At 41.1% G+C, this 23,259-nt stretch overlaps 1 protein-coding gene across 3 annotated transcripts in view; it reads left to right on the top strand.

Moving 5' to 3' along the window:
- Positions 1 to 162: 162 nt before the first annotated feature.
- LOC127616680 (cAMP-specific 3',5'-cyclic phosphodiesterase 4C-like) overlaps positions 163 to 23,259 on the top strand; it is a 75,554-nt gene continuing 52,457 nt past the window's right edge. For 2 of the 3 annotated variants that reach the window (XM_052088434.1, XM_052088432.1), the window contains exon 1: positions 15,032 to 16,020. In XM_052088434.1, coding sequence (XP_051944394.1) covers positions 15,758 to 16,020 — 263 coding nt within the window. In that variant the 5' untranslated portion in view covers positions 15,032 to 15,757. Of the gene's footprint in view, positions 1,338 to 7,082; positions 7,301 to 15,031; positions 16,021 to 23,259 lie in introns of those variants that run through there. The other variant, XM_052088433.1, reaches the window with a different exon arrangement.

Here is a 23,259-nt window from a genome sequence, read left to right as displayed (position 1 = left end):
AAATGCTACTTGGAATTGAAACACAGGAGGGCTCTGAAGTCTGCAAACTCAACTCAGTTAGTGGAGCGGAGAGTTCAAAGCAAACATGGTGAAGCAGCCTGTTATGCTGCACACAAATGGAAGTTGACTACTATGTGCTGCTAGTACTTCTAGTGATGATATTACATTCAACTAGATAACATGCAGTGCTTCACTAGTAGCACAGGTAGAGCATCAATGTCAACCAGTGCAACCTTTTACCTCATTAGTACATGTAGTAGTCTTGCTCGTGATGACTCATACATGGACCTTAAGATGGACATCAAGGATATAGATTAAATGCTCCTAACAGCTTGCCATAAAGCCATTTGATCATCTTTTTGGCGGCGCACTAGTTTCCGTTCATAATTCAGTGCACAAGTAAGATAATGGAAGAAGCTGTTTAGAATTATGTAAACAAATAGAAAAAATATATATAAATAAATCTTGCATTGCACAGAGGGGGGAGGAAAAACATAAATACTGCAATAATTCTGGCTTTGTTTCCCAGTGTGCTTCTATTCCTTTATCTTAAGGATTAGATTGAACATTCCTGGGACATGGTTGACCTCAAGCATTGCTGCCCCCCACCAATGCTGCACCGTCTGTTCGCACATAACGCACATGCCAGAAATAGTCACAGAGTTCTGGAATAATTAACAATGGGTAATGATATTCTAAGGACATCAACATGCACATTCATAAGTCCTTTTTATTCCACCGAGGGAGATCTATTCAATGAAACAAAAACATGCAGAAGTATAAAAATCCAATTACAATTACAGCACACCTTATGGATGACGTGAGCCTGTAAAGATCTAATATAATATAATTTTAATATGAAGCCTCTTCTAAGATTCTATTGGAATAAAATCTTCATGTGCCACTTTGTTTTTCTGTACATGTTTCGTGGAAGATTTTAGGCAGCACACTGTTGCCTAACCAGAACTTCTGCTTACATGACGTCCCCCGATTGTCCGGTCAGATAAACCCGCACTAAGCGCGCTATCCGGCCATGCATGCTACTTTTCATTCTGCTCTCAGCTGTGCTTTTTGCCGTTTTACTCATTGCATACTGATTCCCGTTTTCGACCTGTTCACCTTCAGAAAGGCTTGAGAAGAAAAGTAACTCAAGTGACACTGGATTTTTTTACAACTGGAGGACTGTCAGGAGGTAAAGAAAGCATCGCCGGCAGAACGGACAGCCTAAGTCACCGCCTGATATGTAGTCACTCGAGTTTTCCATCACCTTCCCAGTCTTGCTACCCTGATGCAGCATGAAGAGAAATAACTTGTCCAAATGTTTTAATGTCACGGAGGTAAGAAAAGTACATTGAACTCAGTGCTAAAAAGGAAATTTTGTTGAAATATCTAATAATCTATTTCAAGCCAGTATTTGTGTCTTGTTGAAGGAAGGCTTTTACTGTGCATTTTTGTAAAGATGAGTTTCGAATGGCAAGTGACGTCATGCCGTGAAGCTCGCGTGCGATTGTGCTGGGAGCAAATCGAGTGATATTGTCACGAGATGCATGTTGTTGGTTTTAAAATACCGGTACTGTGGCGGCACGCACAGACGGCCTGAGGGCCAAATCCACCGTGAGAACCAATATGTGTTGGAAGTTAGATCAAATCTCTAAAGATAAGGCCACCTCTTGAAGGCTTGTCACTTCTATGATACCATCTGCATCACGAAGGCCATCTTCTCAAAAGGTTAAGCAGATTGATACTACAGTGGTGTGAAAAAGTGATCACCCCTTTCGTGATTCCTTTTATTTTTTTTTACGTTTGTCACATTTAAATGTTTCAGATCCTCAAAAAATAAGTAAACACAAAATGTAGTTTTTAAAGGAAGGTCTTTATTACTAAAAGAGAAAAAACAATCCAACCAAAAACATGGAACAGTTGTGAACCTTCCCAGGAGTGGCCGACCAACCAAAATTACCCCAACAGGGCAGCGACGACTCATCGGAGAGGTCACAAAAGACTGCACAACAACATCCAATGAACTGTAGACCGGACTTGCCTTAGTTAAGATCAGTGTTCATGACTCCACTATAAGAAAGAGACTGGACAAAAACGGCCTGCATGGCAGAGTTCCAAGACACAAGCCACTCCTGAGCAAAAAGAACATTGAGGCTCGTCTCAGTTTTGCCAAAAAAACATCTTCATGATCCCCAAGACTTTTGGGAAAATACTCCGTGGACTGGCAAGACAAAAGTTAAACTTTTTAGGTCTGTGTGTCCGCTACATCTGGCGTAAGAGTAACACCGCATTTCATAAAAATAACTATACCAATATGGTAGTGGTAGTCTTGGGCTGTTATGCCACTTCAGTTTACAATTCAGTTGGTCGTGTTTTCCCGGTGCTTTGTGCGGTCATTTACCGTCCTCCTAAATACAACAAAGACTTTTTACGCGATTTTTCAACCTTTCTTGCGGAAATCAGGCTGAGATATGATCATATCCTCTTAATGGGGGATTTTAATATCCATGTGTGCTGTCCGGAAAAACCGCTAGCAAAAGACTTCTTAAGACTTATTGACTCTTTTAATTTTGTGCAGTATGTGACCAGCCCGACACATGAACAAGGACATATTTTAGACCTTGTCCTTGCTCATGGTCTACCGGTCACCAAATCTGGAAGTCCTTGAAAATGGGATTTCTGATCACATGGCAGTTTTGTTTGACGTAGTCTTATCGCATGCTGCTGTGAAATCTGGCGCTGCTAGTTGTAAACGCCAAATTTTTAACCCTCGCACTGCTAGTCATTTCTCTGATGCCTTTAACAACCTTTGCGTACCCTCGTCTAACACAGAGGAACTCGCCTCTTGGTTCGACTCGTAATGCCGTGCCATCCTGGATTTGGTGGCTCCTTCAAAAATTGTGCTCCCAAAGCCTAAACCTGAGCCATGGTTTAACGACATTACCCGCGCAGCTAGGCAGGAGTGTCGCAAAGCTGAACGCAAGTGGAAAAAAGACAAATTGCATGTCTCTTATCAAATTTGGAAAGACTGCTGGCGTAACTACCAGCTCACAGTAAAAGAGGCCAAAAGAGAATATCTGTCGGACATTATTCTAGCTAACCGTCACAACCCACGCACACTATTTAAAACGATAGATTCTGTACTTAAACCCCCTCTGCCTACTTGCTCGGATTCTTCACCCGAGATGTGCAACAGATTCCTTCAGTTTTTCATTGATAAGGTCTCTACAGCTAGGACTCCGGTCTCAAATACCGCATCTGACCCCTCTGTCCATGTTCCATGTTCAGCTGTACTTAATTCTTTTGATACTGTGTCCTTGGCGCTTTTGGAGGATGTAGTTCACCAGACGAAGCCATCTGGCTCCCCTTGCGACTCTCTTCCCCCACACTTCTTTCAGGAGGTTCTCCCGAGTGTTGGTGCATCGGTCTTGGATACCATCAACAGCAGCCTTTCTTCTGGTGTAGTTCCCCAACAGTTTAAACATGCTGTGGTCCAATCCTTGATCAAGAAACCTGGTCTTGATCCAGATGTGCTGTCAAGTTTCGGGCCTATTTCCAAACTGCCTTTCATTTCCAAAATTCTGGAAAAAGTGGTGCACATGCAGTTGAAACTTTTCTTGGATGAACATAACATCTTGGAGGTCTTCCAGTCAGGTTTCAAGACGATGCATAGCACGGATTCAGCCCTGTTACGCGTTTCTAATGACATCCTCCTGGCAAATGACTCTGGAGACCACGTGTGTCTGGTTTTATTGGACGTAACTGCAGCATTTGATACAGTGGATCACAGTATTCTGCTGACTCGTTTGCAGCACTTGGTGGGCATTGGCGGCAGTGCTCTTGAGTGGTTTAGGTCCTATCTTGCTGACAGGACCTTTTGTGTCAGCCTTGGCTGCTCTGAGTCACGCACTGCTCCCCTGTCATGTGGTGTTCCACAGGGGTCAATTCTGGGGCCTCTGCTGTTCTCTCTGTATCTGCTCCCATTGGGTTCCATCTTAAGGAAACATGGTATTACCTTCCATTGCTATGCAGATGACTGCCAGATCTATGTCCCACTGAGCAAGAAAGACGCCTTCTCATTAAGGCCACTCCTATCCTGTCTGGAAGAAATCAAAACCTGGATGGCACAAAATTTCTTGAAATTCAACGAAAAGAAGACAGAGGTGATATTGTTTGTTCCCAGTGGCCCTTGTACATTCCATCCTGTAGACTTGGGCCCCCTGTCTCCTTATCTGAAATCAACGGTCTCAAACTTGGGCCTTAAACTGGACAGTGATTTCAAACTCGATCGGTAAATTGGTGCCGTTGTTAAATCAAGCTTCTTTCACCTTAGACAGCTGGCCAAAATAAAACCTCTCCCCTCACATGAACACTTTGAGACAGTAATTCATGCCTTTGTCACATCCCGGCTGGATTACTGCAATGCCCTGTACTTTGAAGTCAGCCAGTCCTCCATTAAGCGCCTTCAGCTGGTACAGAATGCCGCTGCTCGCCTCTTGACTGGTACTCGTAAGAGGGAGCATATAACTCCTACTCTGGCATACCTTCACTGGCTCCCCATTCATTTTAGAATTATTTTCAAGATCCTCCTCTTTGTTTTCAAATCTCTGAATAATCTCGCGCCAATTTACCTCTCTGAGCTCATCCGCCCCTACACACCTGCCCGGCGCCTCAGGTCTGTGGACCAGTCTTTGTTAGAAGTACCAAGAACTAAACTGAGGCTCAGAGGGGATCGAGCCTTTTCTGTTGCTGGTCCCTCTCTCTGGAATGACCTCCCACTGAACATTCAGCAAGCCTCCTCGCTGCCCATCTTTAAAGCCCTCCTCAAAACTCACTTGTATTCTTTGGCGTTCGACTCAGCATGACTTAGATTTGTTCTTGATTTTACTGCTTGGTGCTTTCTACCGCCTTTATTACCGATTTGTCTTACTGTTTATTGTGTATGTTAAATCGCTCTATGTACAGCACTTTGTATGCAGCGATGGATGTTTGAAAGTGCTCTAAAAATACTGTTGACTTGACTTGACTTGACTTGACTTGACTTTAGGACCTGTAAGACTTGCTGTAATAAATGGAACCATGAATTCTACTGTGTACCAAAAAATCCTGAAGGAGAATGTCAGGACATCTGTTAGTGACCACAAGCTGAAGCGAACTTGGGTTTTGCAGCAGGACAATGATCCAAAACACACCAACAAGTCCACCTCAGAATGGCTGAAGAAAAACAAAATGAAGACATTGGAGTGGCTTCGTCAAAGTCCTGATCTGAATTCTATTGAGATGCGGTGCCATGACCTTCAAATGGGGTTTCATGCTCGAAAACCCTCCAATGTGGCTGAATCACAACAATTCTGAAAAGATGAGTGGACCAAAATTCCCCCAGAGCACTGTGAAAGGCTCATTGCAAGTTATCGCAAACGCTTGATTGCAGCTGTTGCTGCTAAGGGTGGCCCAACCAATTATTAGGTCTAGCGGGCAAACGCTTTTTCACACAGGGCCATGTAGGTTTGGATTTTGTTTTCCTTTTAAAAATCAAAACTTTAATTTAAAAACTGCATTTTGAATTTACTTTGACTGAATGTTTACATTTGTGTGATGATCTAAAACATTTAAATGTGACAAACATGTAAAAAATAAGAAATCAGGAAGGGTGCCCAACACTTTTTCACATCACTGTTTATGAATATCAATACACTGTATATAAAGACCCCATTCATTTGCAAAAGCTGCAAATGCTTGGGAGCCACCAAAACAAGGTATACTTGGATGCTCTTAACTTGTTTACAGCTGTACTTTTATATTTGGCAACTGGAATCCAAGTGTTGACTGCCACTAAGGATTCTATTTGTCAGTTAGGTTTGTCAAAAAGAAGGCTACATTTAATAGAAAGTAGGAGCGGCCCGGTAGTCCAGTGGTTAGCACGTCGGCTTCACAGTGCAGAGGTACCGGGTTCGATTCCAGCTCCGGCCTCCCTGTGTGGAGTATGCATGTTCTCCCCGGGTCTGCGTGGGTTTTCTCCGGGTGCTCCGGTTTCCTCCCACATTCCAAAACCATGCATGGTAGGCTGATTGAACACTCTAAATTGTCCCTAGGTGTGAGTGTGAGTGCGAATGGTTGTTCGTCTCTGTGTGCCCTGCGATTGGCTGGCAACCGATTCAGGGTGTCCCCCGCCTACTGCCCGAAGACAGCTGGGATAGGCTCCAGCACCCCCCGCGACCCTAGTGAGGATCAAGCGGCTCGGAAGATGAATGAATGAATGAATGAATTTAATAGAAAGTGTCAGAAGTCCTACTTAAGATACAAATTTATCACAACGGGAGATTCCCACGCATCAAGCCTACTCTGCGCAATATGCAGCGATGGTGAGTCGTATTCGTCATGCACTTTGTATTTGCGGTGTATCTTATTTTGAAGGCACGTTTAAACATTACCATAGCGACCAGGGAGTGTTGCTGCAAGATAGGACGTTCCTCGTGTCATGATCGTGTTTATTATTATGTTTAGAAAATACTGTACCACACTTTTCATGCAGGTCATACAATATTATTTAGTTGTATTTATCCACCACATATTAAAGGCCGGTTCCTTAAAATAATGTCTGACATGAATCCGGTCCGTGGGGCAAAAATGTTTGGGGAACGCTGCATTGTATGGTAGTGAAAAGTGTGTCACGATCAGGATGATGGTGAATGCCATGTAAAACAAAAGCCACTGACATCCGATTTAAGCCGTGTGGTGAGTCTGCTTCGCTCACATTGTGCTTCTTGGTTGTATATTTGAAAATAGACTTTTACCATCCAAATCACTTTCTCTGTCTTGTTTTGATTGTTTTATAGTTTGGGGTGTCCCAAAAGCAGAAAATATTGGCCTCATAGTCATCCTTCTGTTTGTCATTGCACGGGTCTTTCTCTGCTTTTTGTTGTTATAAAACCACACAGTTTGATGAAACATCTTCCACTTTTTAAAATTGGCTGAAATTTAACACAAAACGAATGGCCTTATTCTAAATGCAGGCAGATTTGTCGTCTTAAGTTCCATAGCCTCCTGTTCCGAGTCTGAAACCTACAGTCTGTGCCTTCCAGCGACAATGGGGGTCTTCGGATCAGGCTTCCTGTACCGAGCTCCTTCAAAAGTCCTACGTCAGATATGCCGTCAAGAGGCTCTTCTCTGGCACCCTGCAGCTACCCAGGCTGTCGTGCAGAGCCACCGTGCTGGACAGACGTGAGGATGCCCTGTCAGATTCCTGTTCCGGCTCCCCTGGGACCCTTTGTAGTCTGACCAGTCGCATCTCAAAAGCCTTGTGAGTCTGCCATTCTCTGTGTTGTCAGTCCTTGACACTACTCACAAAAAGTAGTCGGAGGGAAGTGTGGAGGGAAGTGTGTTTCTTTGACAAACTCTTCCAAATGCAAGAAATGTTTGTGACCAGGGGTGTATTGGGCGTGGTACGCGGGGATACGCCGTCCACCCACCTCTCCCGACGCCACATTCAAATTTTATTGAAATGTTTGTTGATCTTGTTCTAATGCGAGTTATGCTTAATAACGTTGGCCTGTGATTATTTTGTAGTAGTAAAACATTAAATTTAACTTTAGTTCAACTGGTGTTGTAGCCTATGATTGATGTTCTGTATGTAGAAATAGAACATCCCAGAATCGCGAACACCCATTTAAAAAATCCCCACTACACCACTGTTTGTGACTGAAGCCAAAGCTTGTTTGATCCAAAGTTTTCAAAGTGTCCATAAACACAAATAAGGACAACAGCATTTTATATACAGTACATGCTCATGTATTTTCTTTCTTCAAGTCAATGGAATGCAGACAGACCTGTTCGACGTTGGTATCACCGGCATCTTTTTTCCTTGAACTCTGTTGGCCAACAATTCTGTTTTTATGTGCTAAATCACTGAGGGCAAATGTGACACTCAGCAGACCGGGAACACTCAGAAGAGGTTGGAACACATGGCAGGTGCCCTAAAAAACGCTGGGTTAACCCAACAGAGGTTGGGTTTAGGTGAGTTAAAGAGCTGAAGTTTAGTGTTGTACTGAGGTTGAAGGAAGACAGGGGAGATGGGTCACCCACGCGAAAACATCATGTGAGTGACTACCTGTGGTGACCCCTGCTGCTGCTTCTTAGAAAATGCTGCAAATGCAATTAGGATTACTTTTCACTATGGCTCTATTCATAACGTGGTAACCCTATTCTTAGGAGCTTTTACTCATTAGTATGGCTATTTTTTAAACCCCTTGTTGGATCAAAATACAGACCCAACATGTTGGGTCAAACCCTCAACCTACTGTACTGGGTAGAAATGACCCAGCGTTCTCTTTTGGACCCAGCGCTGCGTTTGCAGTTTCACCCATGTTGGGTTACTCTTGACTCAGCCGTTTTAACAGTGAAAATGTTTTGAGTTGGAATTGGACAAACAGTCAGAAACACAAATATAAAATGGGAACACTCGCAGGGCATTCATGTTGCCCACATCCAACTCCAACTCCTGTCATTCCTTATTAGGCCACGGTCCTGTAGCCAATAATTATACGTTTTAAAACCACTTTATTTTTTGTTACAATCTCTTTGGTGGCACAGTCCAAGGTTTGATTATGTCTGCGTGGGTTTTCTCCGGGTACTCCTACATCGCAAAAACATGCATGGCAGTTTAATGGAAGACTAAACTGTCCATAGGTATGATTGTGGGTGTGAATGGTTGTTGTTTGTCATTGTGTGCCCTGCGATTGGCTGGCAACCAGTTGCGGATGTCCTCCGCCTACTGCTCGAAGACGGCTAGGAGAGTCTTCAAGCACGTCCGTGACCCTTGTGAGGATAAATGCCTCGGATAATGAATGGATGAATGGACATATGTCACTGGTAGTTTCCAACTGTGTTGTGTTAACAATATTGACAATGCACAGCAGGATTTCTTGTATTGGCTCCGTTTAATTGTTTCAATCACAAAGCCTGGCGAATATCAGAGAAAACAATGTTCTTTCTTCAATTCGAGTCATACAGCATGCCCCTACACAGGTTATATGGCATTAAGATATCCTTTATTTGTCCCACACTAGGGAAATTTACAGCCTACAGCAGCAAGAATGTGGGTAGAAAGAAGAAAGAAGAAAAAACAAACAAACACCGTTCAATTAAGTGCAATATAAATACAAAATGGATACATTGCAGTGCTACTTACAATTGTTTTTACATCATTTAATTATTATTATTATTATTGTTATTATATTTATTCAGCAGCCTGACAGCAGTCGGTAGGAACGAGCGTCGGTATCTGTCCTTCTTGCAGCGTGGGTGTAACAGTCTCTGGCTGAAGGAGCTACCTAATGCTGTCAGGGCAGGTTGGAGGGGGTGGGAGCGACTGTCCATAGCTTTTAGCTTAGTTAGCATCCTTCTGTTGCCCACATCCTCCAGAGTGTCAAGGGAGCAGCCCAGCCCGTCTTCATCATGTCGCCGTTTTGGATCCAATGATGCGGTGCGGACACAGTTTTTCCATCGCATCGAGGGGGAGTGGCTTGAGTTGGCGCTACTGAGGGCTTTTGTATGGCTTCTGGGTTCCGGAACTTCCATTGCTATGAATTAATCGTTAATGTGATATAGTAGTTTAATGGATACACTTTTTTACCGGGTTTGTGAATTTGTGTTTGACAGAGGTCCATAGGTCCAGAGGTCCCTCTGTCTCTACCCCTCTCTCTTCCTCTCCCCTTTCTCCCTATGCTCTGCAACTTCAAGTCAATGCGCCAACTGGCGTTGAAATGCAACGTCATTACAAGTCCAAATTAAATGAATGCAATCATTCACATTGGACCTTAATTGCATACCCACCTTTGGCGGGCCGGATTAAAACGTCCAGTGGGCCCTATCCGGCCCGCGGGCCGTAGTTTGTCAACCTCTGGTTAAAGTATATAATCTCACATGTTATTTACACATTAAACTGCAAAAGGGTGCTATATGCCTGTGTTGATACTTTCCCTACTGGCGGTAACTGATAAAAACAACTGACAAGGACTGTGATGTAAGCGACATAGAAGAGGAAGCATCGCAATTTCTACCTCCGGAGTTCTTTAAAAGTGACATAGAGGATGAAGATTTCATCGGATTTTGTGATTTGGAGTGACACTGATGTTTGGTAAACTTGTTTGCATTTTCTTCATGCAGTAGTTATCGAAATAACTCTTAATATGTTACATGAACATACCAGGCACATTCTCAGTTTGTTGTTTATACATGATGTAACATTAGCATATCATACACTTATTCAGCCTGTTCTTTGTTTTTATTTTTATTTGCCTTTCTAGATGACATGTCTGTTCTTGGTGCTGGATTTTGTCAAATAAAGTTTTCAGGATTCATGCTCCAGTGCGACTTATATATGTTTTTTTTTCTTCTTCATTTTGCATATATATATATATATATATATATTATTCATACATATATTCAAATATGCTTTCCACTCAGCATGTGTTGTTGTGTTTACTGTCTTTATCTTCATTCGTCTAATTTTGAATTTATGTTCAGCACGTTGGATGCAGCTGTGATTTTTTTGGCTCATTTAAAGTTGAGTCAAAAGGGACAAGAACAATAACAGCCATTTCAACAACAATAAATGTCAGGTTCTGAACCGAACTGAATAATGTTTTGGATTCCAGAAATGCAGACTCATACAAAGTGCAATAACAAATATATTTATTGACAGAAAAGCGCACCGACAAAGTACAAATTGAAATTGCTGGTTACAAGGATCCCGTAAAAAACAATGCATAAACCAAAAAGCTCTTCCAAAGGCATGGTGCAAGAAAATGCAGAGAATACACAAACGAAATATCTAAAATCTAATAACATGAAAAGAAAAAAATCAAGAATGATTAAAAGGAATCATGAAAATACTTGCAAAGTTCTGTGACAAAATGAGAGCGACTAGAAAATAGATATTGAGAATGCAACAGCAAAGAAAATAATCCGACAAGAGAGGAGGCGGCTTGGCAGTCCTTAAATACATGGCAGGCTTGATTGGCAAACGCAGAACAGGTGCGCCTCCTGGAGGGAAACATACTTCATTGCATCTGGTGCTGAAAACAAAACAGACAGACATTAGTCTGTCTGTTGGGCTTATACTAATGAGATTAGTATAAGCCCCTGCAAGAGGTTCAAATCATCACTTTGGGGAAATTGTAGAAATTCGAAGAAAGCGACAATTTCTCACGTTCGCACTCCGAGAGACTGTGTCGTTTTTTTTTATTAGCACACCAAAAAACTTCCCGCTCAACACGAGACCCGCCGAAAATCAGTTTCCATAGAAACAAGTAGACTTACATGGCGGTCCTTAAAGGGACTGCAATTATTTCTACCCTGTTACCAAATGATCGTGAACTCTCTGACAAGCATATGAAACATTGCATTCACACGTTTGCAGTTGGTGGTGAATTATGTACATAGAAGTCACTACAACTTCTACAATGTTCCATGTCCCGTCACCAGTGAGCTGTTGATAGAACCAGTCCCCTTGTTGGTGACCCCTGATATGGACAGGATGGTCAATGGCTGGAATCAGTTAATTGTTGTTTTCTTCAGTGGATCACGATACGCTTGGTGGAAATTAAAAACTGAATGTACTACATTTGGAAATCATCAGGCATTGAAATACTCAAGAGAGACGCAACTTCAAAGTGTGCCTGTGACTCTTTGCATCTATATTTGGTTAGTTGCTTTGTTCTAAATATTTTTAAAAATCCTGCCATGGTCGTGACCCACTGTGTCCTCCTTTGGGGGTTTTTTGACAGCCGAAATGATGCCCTGAGGTTTTCCAGATGTTCTGCATTAAGTGACGCATGTCCACATAATTAAGAACTAGAGGTCTACCATCCTCAGTTTACCAAGAAATGGAAAACGGAAGAGAACTTACATTGGTTCTCGGTGCTGTTATGAACATTCTAACCCATTCCAAAAACACACTCATTTTGATTTGCACACCATGGCCAAAAAAATGAATAATAATATCCATCCAGGGCGGCCCGGTAGTCCAGTGGTTAGCACGTGGGCTTCACAGTGCAGAGGTACCGGGTTCGATTCCAGCTCCGGCCTCCCTGTGTGGAGTTTGCATGTTCTCCCCGGGCCTGCGTGGGTTTTCTCCGGGTGCTCTGGTTTCCTCCCACATTCCAAAAAATATGCATGGCAGGCTGATTGAACACTCTAAATTGTCCCTAGGTGTGAGTGTGAGCGCGGATGGTTGTTCGTCTCTGTGTGCCCTGCGATTGGCTGGCAACCGATTCAGGGTGTCCCCCGCCTACTGCCCGGAGACGGCTGGGATGGGCTCCAGCACCCCCCGCGACCCTAGTGAGGATCAAGCGGCTCGGAAAATGAATGAATGAATGAATGAATATCCATCCAACCATTTTCCGAACCGCTTGATCCTCATTAGGGTCGCGGCGGGTACTGGAGCCTATCCCAGCGCTCTTCGGGCAGTAGGCGGGGGACACCCTGAATCAGTTGCCAGTCAATCGCAGGGCACACAGAGACGAACAACCATCCACACCAACACTCACACCTTGGGACAATTTAGAGCATCCAATCAGCCTGCCATGCATGTTTTTGGAATGTGGGAGGAAACCGGAGCACCCGGAGAAAACCCACGCAGGCCCGGGAGAACATGCAAACTCCACACAGGGAGGCTGGAGCCGGAATCGAACCCGGTACCTCTGCACTGTGAAGCCGACGTGCTAACCACTGGACTACCGGGCCACTGAATAATAATAATAATAAAAGAAGTATAAAACCAAGTACATAACATGTTTTATCTACTGTCTTTTGTAAGAGATCCCAAAACATTTGCAATTGTTTCAACAGTTATTACTGATCATACTGTGTGTCATATGACATTTTATAAGTTTGTTGTGTAACATTGAGCATCCAAATCTAAACGTTGGTTCGGCCTGGTGTTCCTTACTGCGCACTGCTGAATTTTCCTGCTCAATTACAGGAGGGGAAAAACCTGATCTGATGACATTTAAGAAAAAAATACACATAATTGTCCTTGCTTTATTATTACCGTGAGTTTCCTCGAACCCAAACTCCAAATAAGATATGTAACTTGAAGGTCATTAATTGACAATGGCACTCCTGGTTCAAATCCCTGAGTGCTGTGATTCTCATTCTAGTTTGACTTAAAAATGTCCAACAAATGTTATCTTTGTTCAGCTATATTTGGCAGCAACATTTAGTGACAGGCAAAACAATGACATGCATTCCCACCAGATAGTGAAAGGTGCAGTGCCGTGGACACACACACACACACACACACACACACACACACACACACGCACACACACACACACACACACACACACACACACGCACGCACGCACGCACACACACACACACACACACACACACACACACGTACATCAACTGGAACTGTTTAGTGCTCCCTGTAGCTGAGTCCCATCACTTTGGATTTGAGTAGTATTGGGTAGAGAAAGCCAGGTTGTTTAGGCACCTGACATTCAAACAGAATATGTAAATCCAGGTGTGGGCATTCTGTTAGTTCTGACAGAAGTTTTCCCGGTCTGTTACTGACAGATTCCCGTTTCGCTGTTGACTGACGGAAACTGCGTGTCCCATGTGCGTTTGTTGTCAGGCGTGAATATACACCGGGGTTGTTTCGAGCAAACTATTTATGGAAACGCATCACCTGAAATGCTCATCTTTGATATGGAAACGCATCACCAGAAATGCTCAGCTTTGACCAATCGTAGATAAAGTCCATTTGTGATTCCTGCAGAGAAGGTTGCAGGCTCCAAGCGTGTGTGGAAGGTTACAGTGTTCTGCGTCCATATAAAAAGAGCGGGTGGAGCTTCTCTGTGTTTGTCTGACAGTGGTAGCGACCTAGCGAAAATAAAACGTCTCCAGTGTTGTCATCGAACCAAGTGTAGTCATTCGAAATGAGGTCTACACAAAAACTGTGGCACATAATGATCGCTGGTGTCCGGTGTCTCGTTATTCTTCAACAAACAACCATACAGAAACAGACTGCTGTGTTCAAAGTAAACTTGAGAAAAATGAAGTATGCAACCATGGTTTAAATCTACTATAGGCTGAATACTAGTTTACCTTAGATGTGCACTTTATAATGTTATATTGCTCTGTTTTGATTTTATTAAAAAAGCTGTTAAAGCAGCTGTTGTGTGACAAAACATTGCTTTCACTGTTGTTGATGGATAGTAATATTGTGTGAGAGATTATGTGTGAATAACTGCTCCAAGTGAAAAATGTTCATGTAAAATTGAAAATCGAAATTGATATTTCAGTAAATATTTGCATTTGGCACATAGAAAACTGATTCATGATTCCATGTTGATGAGAGCATTAAAATGGGGGAAAGTAGGACAATAAAATGTAAAAGGAAATTCAGAAACGATAAAAAATGTGTGAGTAATCACGATTAATTTTTTAGTCCATTTAGTTAATTATGACAGTTGCATTTTTAATTAGATTAAATATTGTAATCGTTTGACAGCTCTAATATATATATATATATTATGTTGTTTATTGTTTATATGTTTTATGTTAATTGGACGCTACTTCGCGGATTTTCATTTATCGCGGGTGGTTTTGGTCCCCATTAACCGCCATAAATGAGGGATTACTGTATTCATTTTTACTGCTTTTATGTCTGCTTTAGGTTATTACCTGCTTCTGCTACTGTTTCTGCTACCACTTCTGTTACATCTACTACTACTATTACTTCTGCTGTAAAGTGCTCCAATAAATGTGTCAAAAAAGTACAGAAAGAGCAAGGAAGTGCAAAAAGCCTCAAACCATAAGTCATTTTTTGGGGCTCTCTCCCAGCTGTTGCCCATCAGTTGAGCCTTGTGTCAGATGCTTCAGCTCCTTAGGTTATTTTACACAGTATGCACAGAAAGTGGATTTAGCTGTGAGTCCTTAATCACAAAGTTTCCTTTCTTGCTAAACAAATGAGTTTGCTTGCTTAGAAGGGGGTGGGGGGGGGGGGGGTGACTGGTGGAGATGACGTTGCCTCTGGTCACAGATAGAGAGCGCCATCGTGACAGCACCCATGCTCCCCAGCTGTTCTAGTCAGAGGAGCTTCATGTGACTCCTCTCGGTGATCCTGGAGCATGAGAAAGGCAAGGAGGTCGTCTCTGTGAAAAGAAGGCAATTCCCCAACAAATTGTACCACCCGGAGTCAGAAGAAAATCCTGAGTATGCAAATTCAATTGACATGACTACGAAGCAAGCTGCAGAGTCGAGCCGAGCGGAGGCTGTATCATTCCGCTTCGAGGTAGTCGTTTTATCGTGCAGTTGTCAAGTTGAAGAGTCCGATTTTATTTTAGGATTGAAGAAAAGTGGGAGGTTCAGGGAGAGAACATGGAGGGGATCTGTCATGATCCTGCTCCCCTGTAAATCAGACGTCCATATTTAGTTGCAGAGAGGGGAAGGCTTAGCCGTAATGTAAACAAAGGCTCAGAGGAGGAGGGAAGCACATAGAGTACGGTACTTCAACTCGATGTTGATGGACCCGACCTCCTTCAAGAAGCCACAAGAGAGACACATTGCTTCTCTTTTTGAATTCCATCTTAGAAGCTTGTCAGTGGCCAGAGGCACCGGCTGTCAAGACAAAAACAAAAAATAAATAAATAAAGGGCGGGGGTTATGTAAGAATCAAGGACCTTGAGGAAAGTTCCACATACTGTCACCGAGCAAGAGCAGCCTGATTCATGACCATCTTCTGCTGATCATGAGTGAATTCGGCTCTGGGAGCTCTGAAGACGAACAAGTTGAAATTTGGGGGCCTCGGGGACAAAGAAGAAAGCAGAGACTGCCGATCATTCAGCTCATACCAAGGACAAAGACCGGATCTCCCGGTGGATCCCCAAATCACCCGCCGCAGGACTCCCCACGTGTGTCTCCTCGAAATTCACCGATGCTCTTCAGAAAAGTGATGATGGCCCGGTGCATCAACCTCCAGAGGCGCCGGTTCACCTTGGCACACACACCCAGGTAGAGTTAACTTCTCAGAGGAGTGTGTCTCATAGCTCCTGTGTCAAGGTTTTGTACAGGTATCCATCCAAAAAATTACTCAGCAAAGTGGATTTACAACTTATCTGAAAGCATACCACTGACCAGTGTTTGCTCTTACAGGTCTAAAACTCTCTATGTCTTTTGAAAAGATCTTGAGCAATTTGAATCACAGGTTTGTCTTTTGACCTTGCGGGGCTTGTTCTTTTGGTGTAATGGCTGGGATTCTCTCTTCTCAGCTGCCCCTGTTCATTTATTTTTGGCTTCTGGATTATCAAGCCCGGGGGTGACGAGGAATTTACATTTTTGCCGTGCACTAACATTATGCACCGTCACAGGACGATGAAATTAGCAATAATTCGAGGACTTTCTTATGTTTTTGCGCATTTGACATCAGACTTCATTGTATGTTTGCTCAAGCTGTCAGTTTTAGTACTTCGTTTCCTTGAGGTGGGAGTGTTTTTCCGTGGCTTTGTCCACTTCATTGGACTCACCTTTGTAAACACACGGCATCCCTGCTGTCACCGGATCAGCTGTGTTTGTTGTTCCACTTGGTACACGTCAGACACACACGTGGCTGGAAAACAAACCGCCAACTACTTAATTTGATATTTCTTTTGTTTTCATCCCTGGTGGTAAATGTGCTCACACTCTGTACTTAAGTAATAGTGCATATACTGGTTTAAAATAGAAGTATGTATTTGACTCTTTTACTTAAGTACAAAGCACAATTTCGAAGAACTTGGTATGTTGTGCGAGACTTAAATCTGAATACAAAGATTTGCAAATTATTTTCTACCTGTATTCAGTAGAATACGTGAGAGACACTGTTTTTCATGTTCAAGATGGTGCTGCTGATGATTGTTACAATTATTATTTATGTTTTTTTTTTTTTTTAATATTCTCTCATTTTGAGCTTGATGCCGGCAACAAATTCCAATAAAAGACCGGGAAAGTGGGGGAATGATCAAAATAAATAAATAAATAAAATCCTGTTTGGAACATTCCAAAATGAGCAAGTTAATTGGAAAAAGGCAAGTAGCGTGCCCGGGTGTAAAAGGATCTTCCACATAAGGCTCCGTTGGTCATAAGCAGGGATGGTGCAAAGTTGGTGCAAGAAATTGAGGAATTTCATCAATTACTGTCCATATTATCATCAAGCAATTCCAAGAATATGGACAAATCTCTGCACGAAAGCAACAAGACTTAATATACAACATTGAATGGCCGTGACCTTTGATGCCCTCAGGTGACACTGCATCAAAAACTGACATTGATGTGTTCAGGATATCACCACATACTTCAGAAAACCAATGTCAGGAAATCCAGTTGGGCGCTACATCTTCAAACTGCCTTGCAAAGTGAAAAGCCACATATCAACAATCCGTAGAAATGCCAGCTTCTCTTGGCCCAAGCTCATCTGAGATGGACTGACGCAAAAGCCTATTGTGGTCTGATGAGTCCAAATCATGGACATCTGTCCCCCAGGCCAAAAAAGGAAAAGGAACATCAGCGCAAAGTTCAAAAGCCATCATCTGTGATGGTGTGGGAGTGTGTTAATGCCCATGACATCTGTAACTTAGGCATCTTTAAAGGCACCATTAATGCTGAAAGGTACCGTACGTACAGGTTTCGGAGTATCTTATGTTTGCATTCAAGCAAGAGCTTTTTGAGGGACATTCCTGCTTATTTCAGGGGGAATGTGCAAACTACACACAGGAAGGCCGGAGCCGGAATTAAACCCCGCACCTCTGCACTGTGAGGCGGACACGCTAACCAGTCGACCACCGGGCCGCTTGTGCCGCATTATGTAGCGCAAAATAAAACAGACAAGCGCGTTTGTTGATCAAGTGAAGTTCTACATCAAGCAATAATGGCAAAGAATTTCATTCTGCTTATTGAGTGTTGCTCAAAGGAAAAGTGATGGACCAGAGTGCTGAAACTTTTTGAGAATACGTTGCTGGTATCAAATTCAAAATGAGGGAATATTTTCAGCAACCCGGTAGAACTGGATACAGTGTCGACCTGACAGTGGAGAGGTCGTGGGTTGGATCTTCGGCTCTGGCCTTCCTATGTGGAGTTTCCCGGTTCTTCCCATGCCTGCGTGGGTTTTCTCCGGGTTTCCTCGCACATTCCAAAAAACATTCATGGCAGGCTGATTGAACACTCTGAATTGTCCCTAGGTGTGAGTGTGAACGCAGATGGTTGTTCGTCTATGTATGCCTTGCGACTGGCTGGCGACCAGTTCAGGGTGTCCCCCCGACTATTGTCAGAAGACAGCTGGGATAGGCTCCAACACCCTGCGAACCTTGCGAGGGTAAGCGGATCGGAAAATGGATGGATGGATGAATATTTGCAAACACGGTCAAGGATAAGGTTTGTCAGTTCAAACATTAAATATCTTGTCTTTGTCATGTATTCAGTTGAACATAGATTCAAAAGCATTTCCAAATGATTGTTTTGTTTTTATTTCCATTTTACATATCCAAATTTCATTGGAATTGGAGTTTGTGAAATTTGACTGAATGTACAGTACAAAAGTAAAAGTGAATTTAGACTTTCTACTTGATAAAAATATCCATTTTGATTTTGAAATGTTTTTTTGTTTGTTTTTTTAAATCAGGAACTAACTATACTTGGCTCAGACAATTTTCCTTTTCAAAATAACAAGTTCCCACTGCTTTGCTCAAATGTGAACTGACGAACAAACAATGCAAATCAGCTCATAACAACAATCACAAAATAACATACCTCTTTTATTGGTTCAGATTTGATCCAAACGTTTTTAAATGCTACACGCTGGTGATTTTCAGGCTGTCACAAGACACAATACCTTTGCCAGGAGTCACTCTTTCCGCCGATAACGTCAAACAATTCTCAGAGTAGACCACGGATGGGTCATGTCTTGGTTTTCTTCATGTTCAAATGTAGACAGAAAAAGTAAATTCCTGTCAGGGAAATGAATAATCAAGCAAGTACAGCGAACTAAAAGTACATTATAAAATGTCTGTACTTGCTTACTTTGCACCACCGGTTATTGTATTATCTTATCTTGGGCGTTATTTGGTATGGACATTGAGAACACAGTTCTACTGGCTGCCGGCAAACTCCCAAGCGCTTGTGCTCGTTAACTCATCTTTTATGAGCCCCTATTGAGGATATGAAAGTAGAATAAACATGTGCTGGGACAACCCTATTAACGCAAGAATCATGTGATCACTCTGTGCCTAATTGAAAGCAAACCACTTCATGTTCACTTCCAATGAAGAAACGGGCAGAAAAGTTATTTATTTCCACTTACAGGAAGCAGTGCCCTGAACACTGAATGTGTTAAGGCGCCTTTCGGGAGCCCTTAAGGCAGGGAAGTCAAACCTACGGGCCGAGGGCCGGAACAGGCCCCAGAGAAGGTTCGATCAGGCCCGCGGGATCATTTAAAAGTGAAAATAATTGCATTAAAGACAGAGAATGAATATTTTCAATAAAATGCAATTTGTGGATTATCTGCTAGGGGGAACACTCTTTTGATCACAGTAGAAGACAATATTGTTTTGATCGGGGAAGAAAATGGCAGTCTCAGTCTGTCACCGAGATAGACCGAACTCAGCAAATGATATGAAGGCGCCAATCAATGCTTCTTGAGACCAAAACAAAGGAAAGAGATGATATTTTGGTCACAGTATGGTATAATGTTAATGGCTCGGCCCACTTGACATCTACCGAGTTCGTATGTGGCCCACAATGTGAAATGAGTTTGACACCCCTGCCTTAAGGAAATACATACGCCACCTTCCTCTTTGTCAATGATCCACCATGTACATCTGGTTTAAAAAAAACTGTGATGAAAACCTAGTGCTGTAAAATGTCTCCTTGTCTTATTTGTTGCGTAATAAAAGAAAACATTGCTTTGGAGAAAAACTGAAATTGTATTGGCTTCTTTTCAAATGTGTAGGCACGTCTTGTATGACATTGATTGTCTGCAGCTTCGTCTTCCTCGATTTTAGTGTCGGCAGAAAATCGAAATGTTTCACCGATAGCATTAGTGGTACACTCTGAAAAAGCCGCAGCCTTGAAAGTGAGCAGTTCTGCAAAGTAATCATCCGCAAGGGTATGTGTAGTGTCTGCTCACGTCACGTCACGGCTGAAATGAGGGAGAAAAGTTATAGCAGGATGGCTGGCAAGGAGGATAAATTAAACAAAGAGAGGATCCAGTGGAAAATGAATGTCAAGGGGAGCACAGTTTTAGAACAGAGCAGTCAGTCCATTTTCACTCACTGTCCAAGTTGATTAAGACTCTTGTTCCATTCAAGAGAACTCATCAAATGGGCTTTTCTTCTGGTTTGGTTTGTTTATTGAACATAAAACATATACAGTAATAATTTGACAGAAAATAAAGTAGATAAAATAGTAAAAAAGAAAGAAATCAGTCTTCCTTCAAACAGTTACTATGTTCAAGGGAGTAGGAAGAAGTAACAAACTTATCTAGTCCTACCCCGTTATGTGTTTATATCTAATAAATCATTTTTATATCAATCAGAAAAGAAAGAAAGTAAGAAGAAAGAAGTCTCCATTCAGGCTCATACTTTACCCTTAACCGTGATATTTTTACAACTTTTATCGGGATTATATACATCCACACCCTGGCATTCTTTTGTCAATTTTCTCTTGTATTCATAATGGATATTTCAATACCTTTCTCTATTTATCAACTTAGTTCTGATTTATCATTATATTTAATGTTTAGAATTTATCATTTTAACTCTGATTGATGTAGGCTGTTTTTTAAAAATTTGTTTTTGAACTCAGCAAGCGATTTACTCATTTTCAGGTCTGTTTCGAAATTATTCCACAGATTAACCTTTGATAGATACACTTCTTTGCTTGATGTTTGTTCTTGTTTTGAGTTTTTTGAATAAGTTGATACCTCTTAAATCATAGTTGCTTTCTCGAATTTCGAAAAATTTCAGAATGTTTTGGCAGAGCAGGTTATTGTGTACTTTGTACATTAATTGGGTGATTTTAAAGTCAACCAGGTCATAAAATTTCATCGTATTTAATTTGATAAATAGTGGATTTGTGGGTTTCGTATATTTTGATCTATTAATAATTCGAATTGCTTTTTTTTGTAGTTTTAGAATAGGGAGTGTGTTTGTTTTGCAGGCATTTCCCCATATTTCCACACAGTAGGTCATATATGGTAATAATAATGAAGAGTATAATGTGTACAAAGATCTCTTATTTAGCACTTCCTTGGTTTTGTAGAGGATCCCTATGGTTTTGGCTATTTTACTTTTTACATTATCGATATGTGGCTTCCAACATAGTTTCAGTCTATTACTAATCCGAGAAACTTGTTTCATACGCTCTTTCTATCTCAATTGAGTCTATAATTTTTTTTCATAATTTTAGCTTGGTGTTTGATTGGTCTTGTGCCAAAAATAACCAAGTTCAATTTTTTTTCAGGTTAAGTGACAATTTATTTCTGTCGAACCAAGGAACTCCATGAGTGATTTTCAGTAGATTCGTTTTTTTATTGTTGAGCTGCACATACAGATATCTGTTTTCTGAATAACTTTTTATCCATTTATAAGCTACACCTCTAATGTCATATCTTTTAACAATCAATAATATACTGTGATCTATTGTGTCAAAAGCTTTTTTTAGATCTAGGAAAACCCCAACAGTAAATTATTTGTTGTCTATATTAGTGGCTATTGCTTCCACAACCTCCATAACTGCCATTGAGGTGGTCTGTTTTTCCCTGAAGCCATATTGATTCTCATTTAACAGTGCATGCTTTTGTACAAGGCTATCAAGTCTGCGAGAAAATAGTTTTTCTAATATTTTTGAGAATTGTGGTAGTAGTGATATTGGTCTATAATTTGTAAACAGATGTCTTTCTCCACTTTTATAGATTGGAATAACTTTAGCAATTTTCATTTTTGATGGAAAGGTACCAGCTTTGAATAATAGGTTGCATGTGTGCATGAAAGGTCGCACTACATATTCTATAATCTGCTTTATTATTGTCATATCAATATTAAAGCAATCCATTTACTTTTTATTTTTAAAGGTTTTAACAATATTTGATACTTCTTGTTTTACAGCAGTAAGGAACATTGTGAAGGATTTTTTTTCTATGTATCTATCTATTTCAAACAAGTTTTTTGGATCAGGAATTTGTTTTGCTAGGTTACTGCCGATGTTGACAAAATACCCATTAAATTCAGTTGCTATTTATGCAGTTTTTTCCAGAAAAGTATTTTTGCCTTTAATAAAAAAAAACTCTGGATATTACTTGATTAAGTATTTTTCATATTTCTTGTGTGTTGATTTTATTCTTCTCTAATAGTGCATGATAATTATCTCTTTTACTGGTTCTTATATTTACTAATTTATTTTTATAGGTCTCGTATTTTTTTCTGCTTCTTCAGTTCTCAATTTTAAAAACAATTTACATAAATTGTTTTTCTTTTTATATGCGTTTTCTTTGCCTTTCGTTGTCCATGGCTTACTTGGGTCTTTATACTTTTTGGAGACTTTAGTTATTGGAAAATGCTTATTAGATAAGGAGATTATGGAAGACTGAAATACTTCAAACGCTGTATTTGAGTCTTCGTTTGAGTAGACCTCGGTCCAGTTTTGTTTTTCTAGGTCTTGCTTAAAAGCATCGATGGGGCGTTGGGTTCTTAGTCTTATTTCTGTTATGTGAGTTGTTGACTTAGCTTTTCTATCAAAATAATTATTAAAAACTGAAAAGACAGGAAGATAGATGGTCACTTATGTCATTAATGAGAAGTCCACTTTCCATTTTATGATCAATTTTATTTATAAATGTGTTATCTATTAATGTGGCCGTGTCAACTGTTATTCTGCTAGGTTTCAGGATTACTGGGAAAAGGCTGTTGCTGTACATAGTATTTATGAAGTCAGTTGGTTTTTTGCACCTATAGATGCAACTTATGATGATATTTGATGCCTTTTATAATGTATTTCAATGGTTAGACATTCCATTAGGTTTTCTATTGTGTTTGGTAATCTCTCAATTTTACTGCATTTAAGTGGTTTGTCTACATATATTGCAACCCCCCTCCTTTTTTGTTTTCACTATTAGTTGCAAACATTTCATAACCTTCTATTTCCATTTCACTTGTTTTATCTTCATCAAGGCAAGTTTCTGATATGGAATTTATTTTTAATTTATTGAATTTAGTCAGGTATTCT

Source organism: Hippocampus zosterae, chromosome 15, assembly GCF_025434085.1.
Source record: "Hippocampus zosterae strain Florida chromosome 15, ASM2543408v3, whole genome shotgun sequence".
Taxonomy (NCBI): Eukaryota; Metazoa; Chordata; class Actinopteri; order Syngnathiformes; family Syngnathidae; genus Hippocampus; species Hippocampus zosterae.
This window is presented reverse-complemented; position numbering and strand designations above follow the sequence as displayed.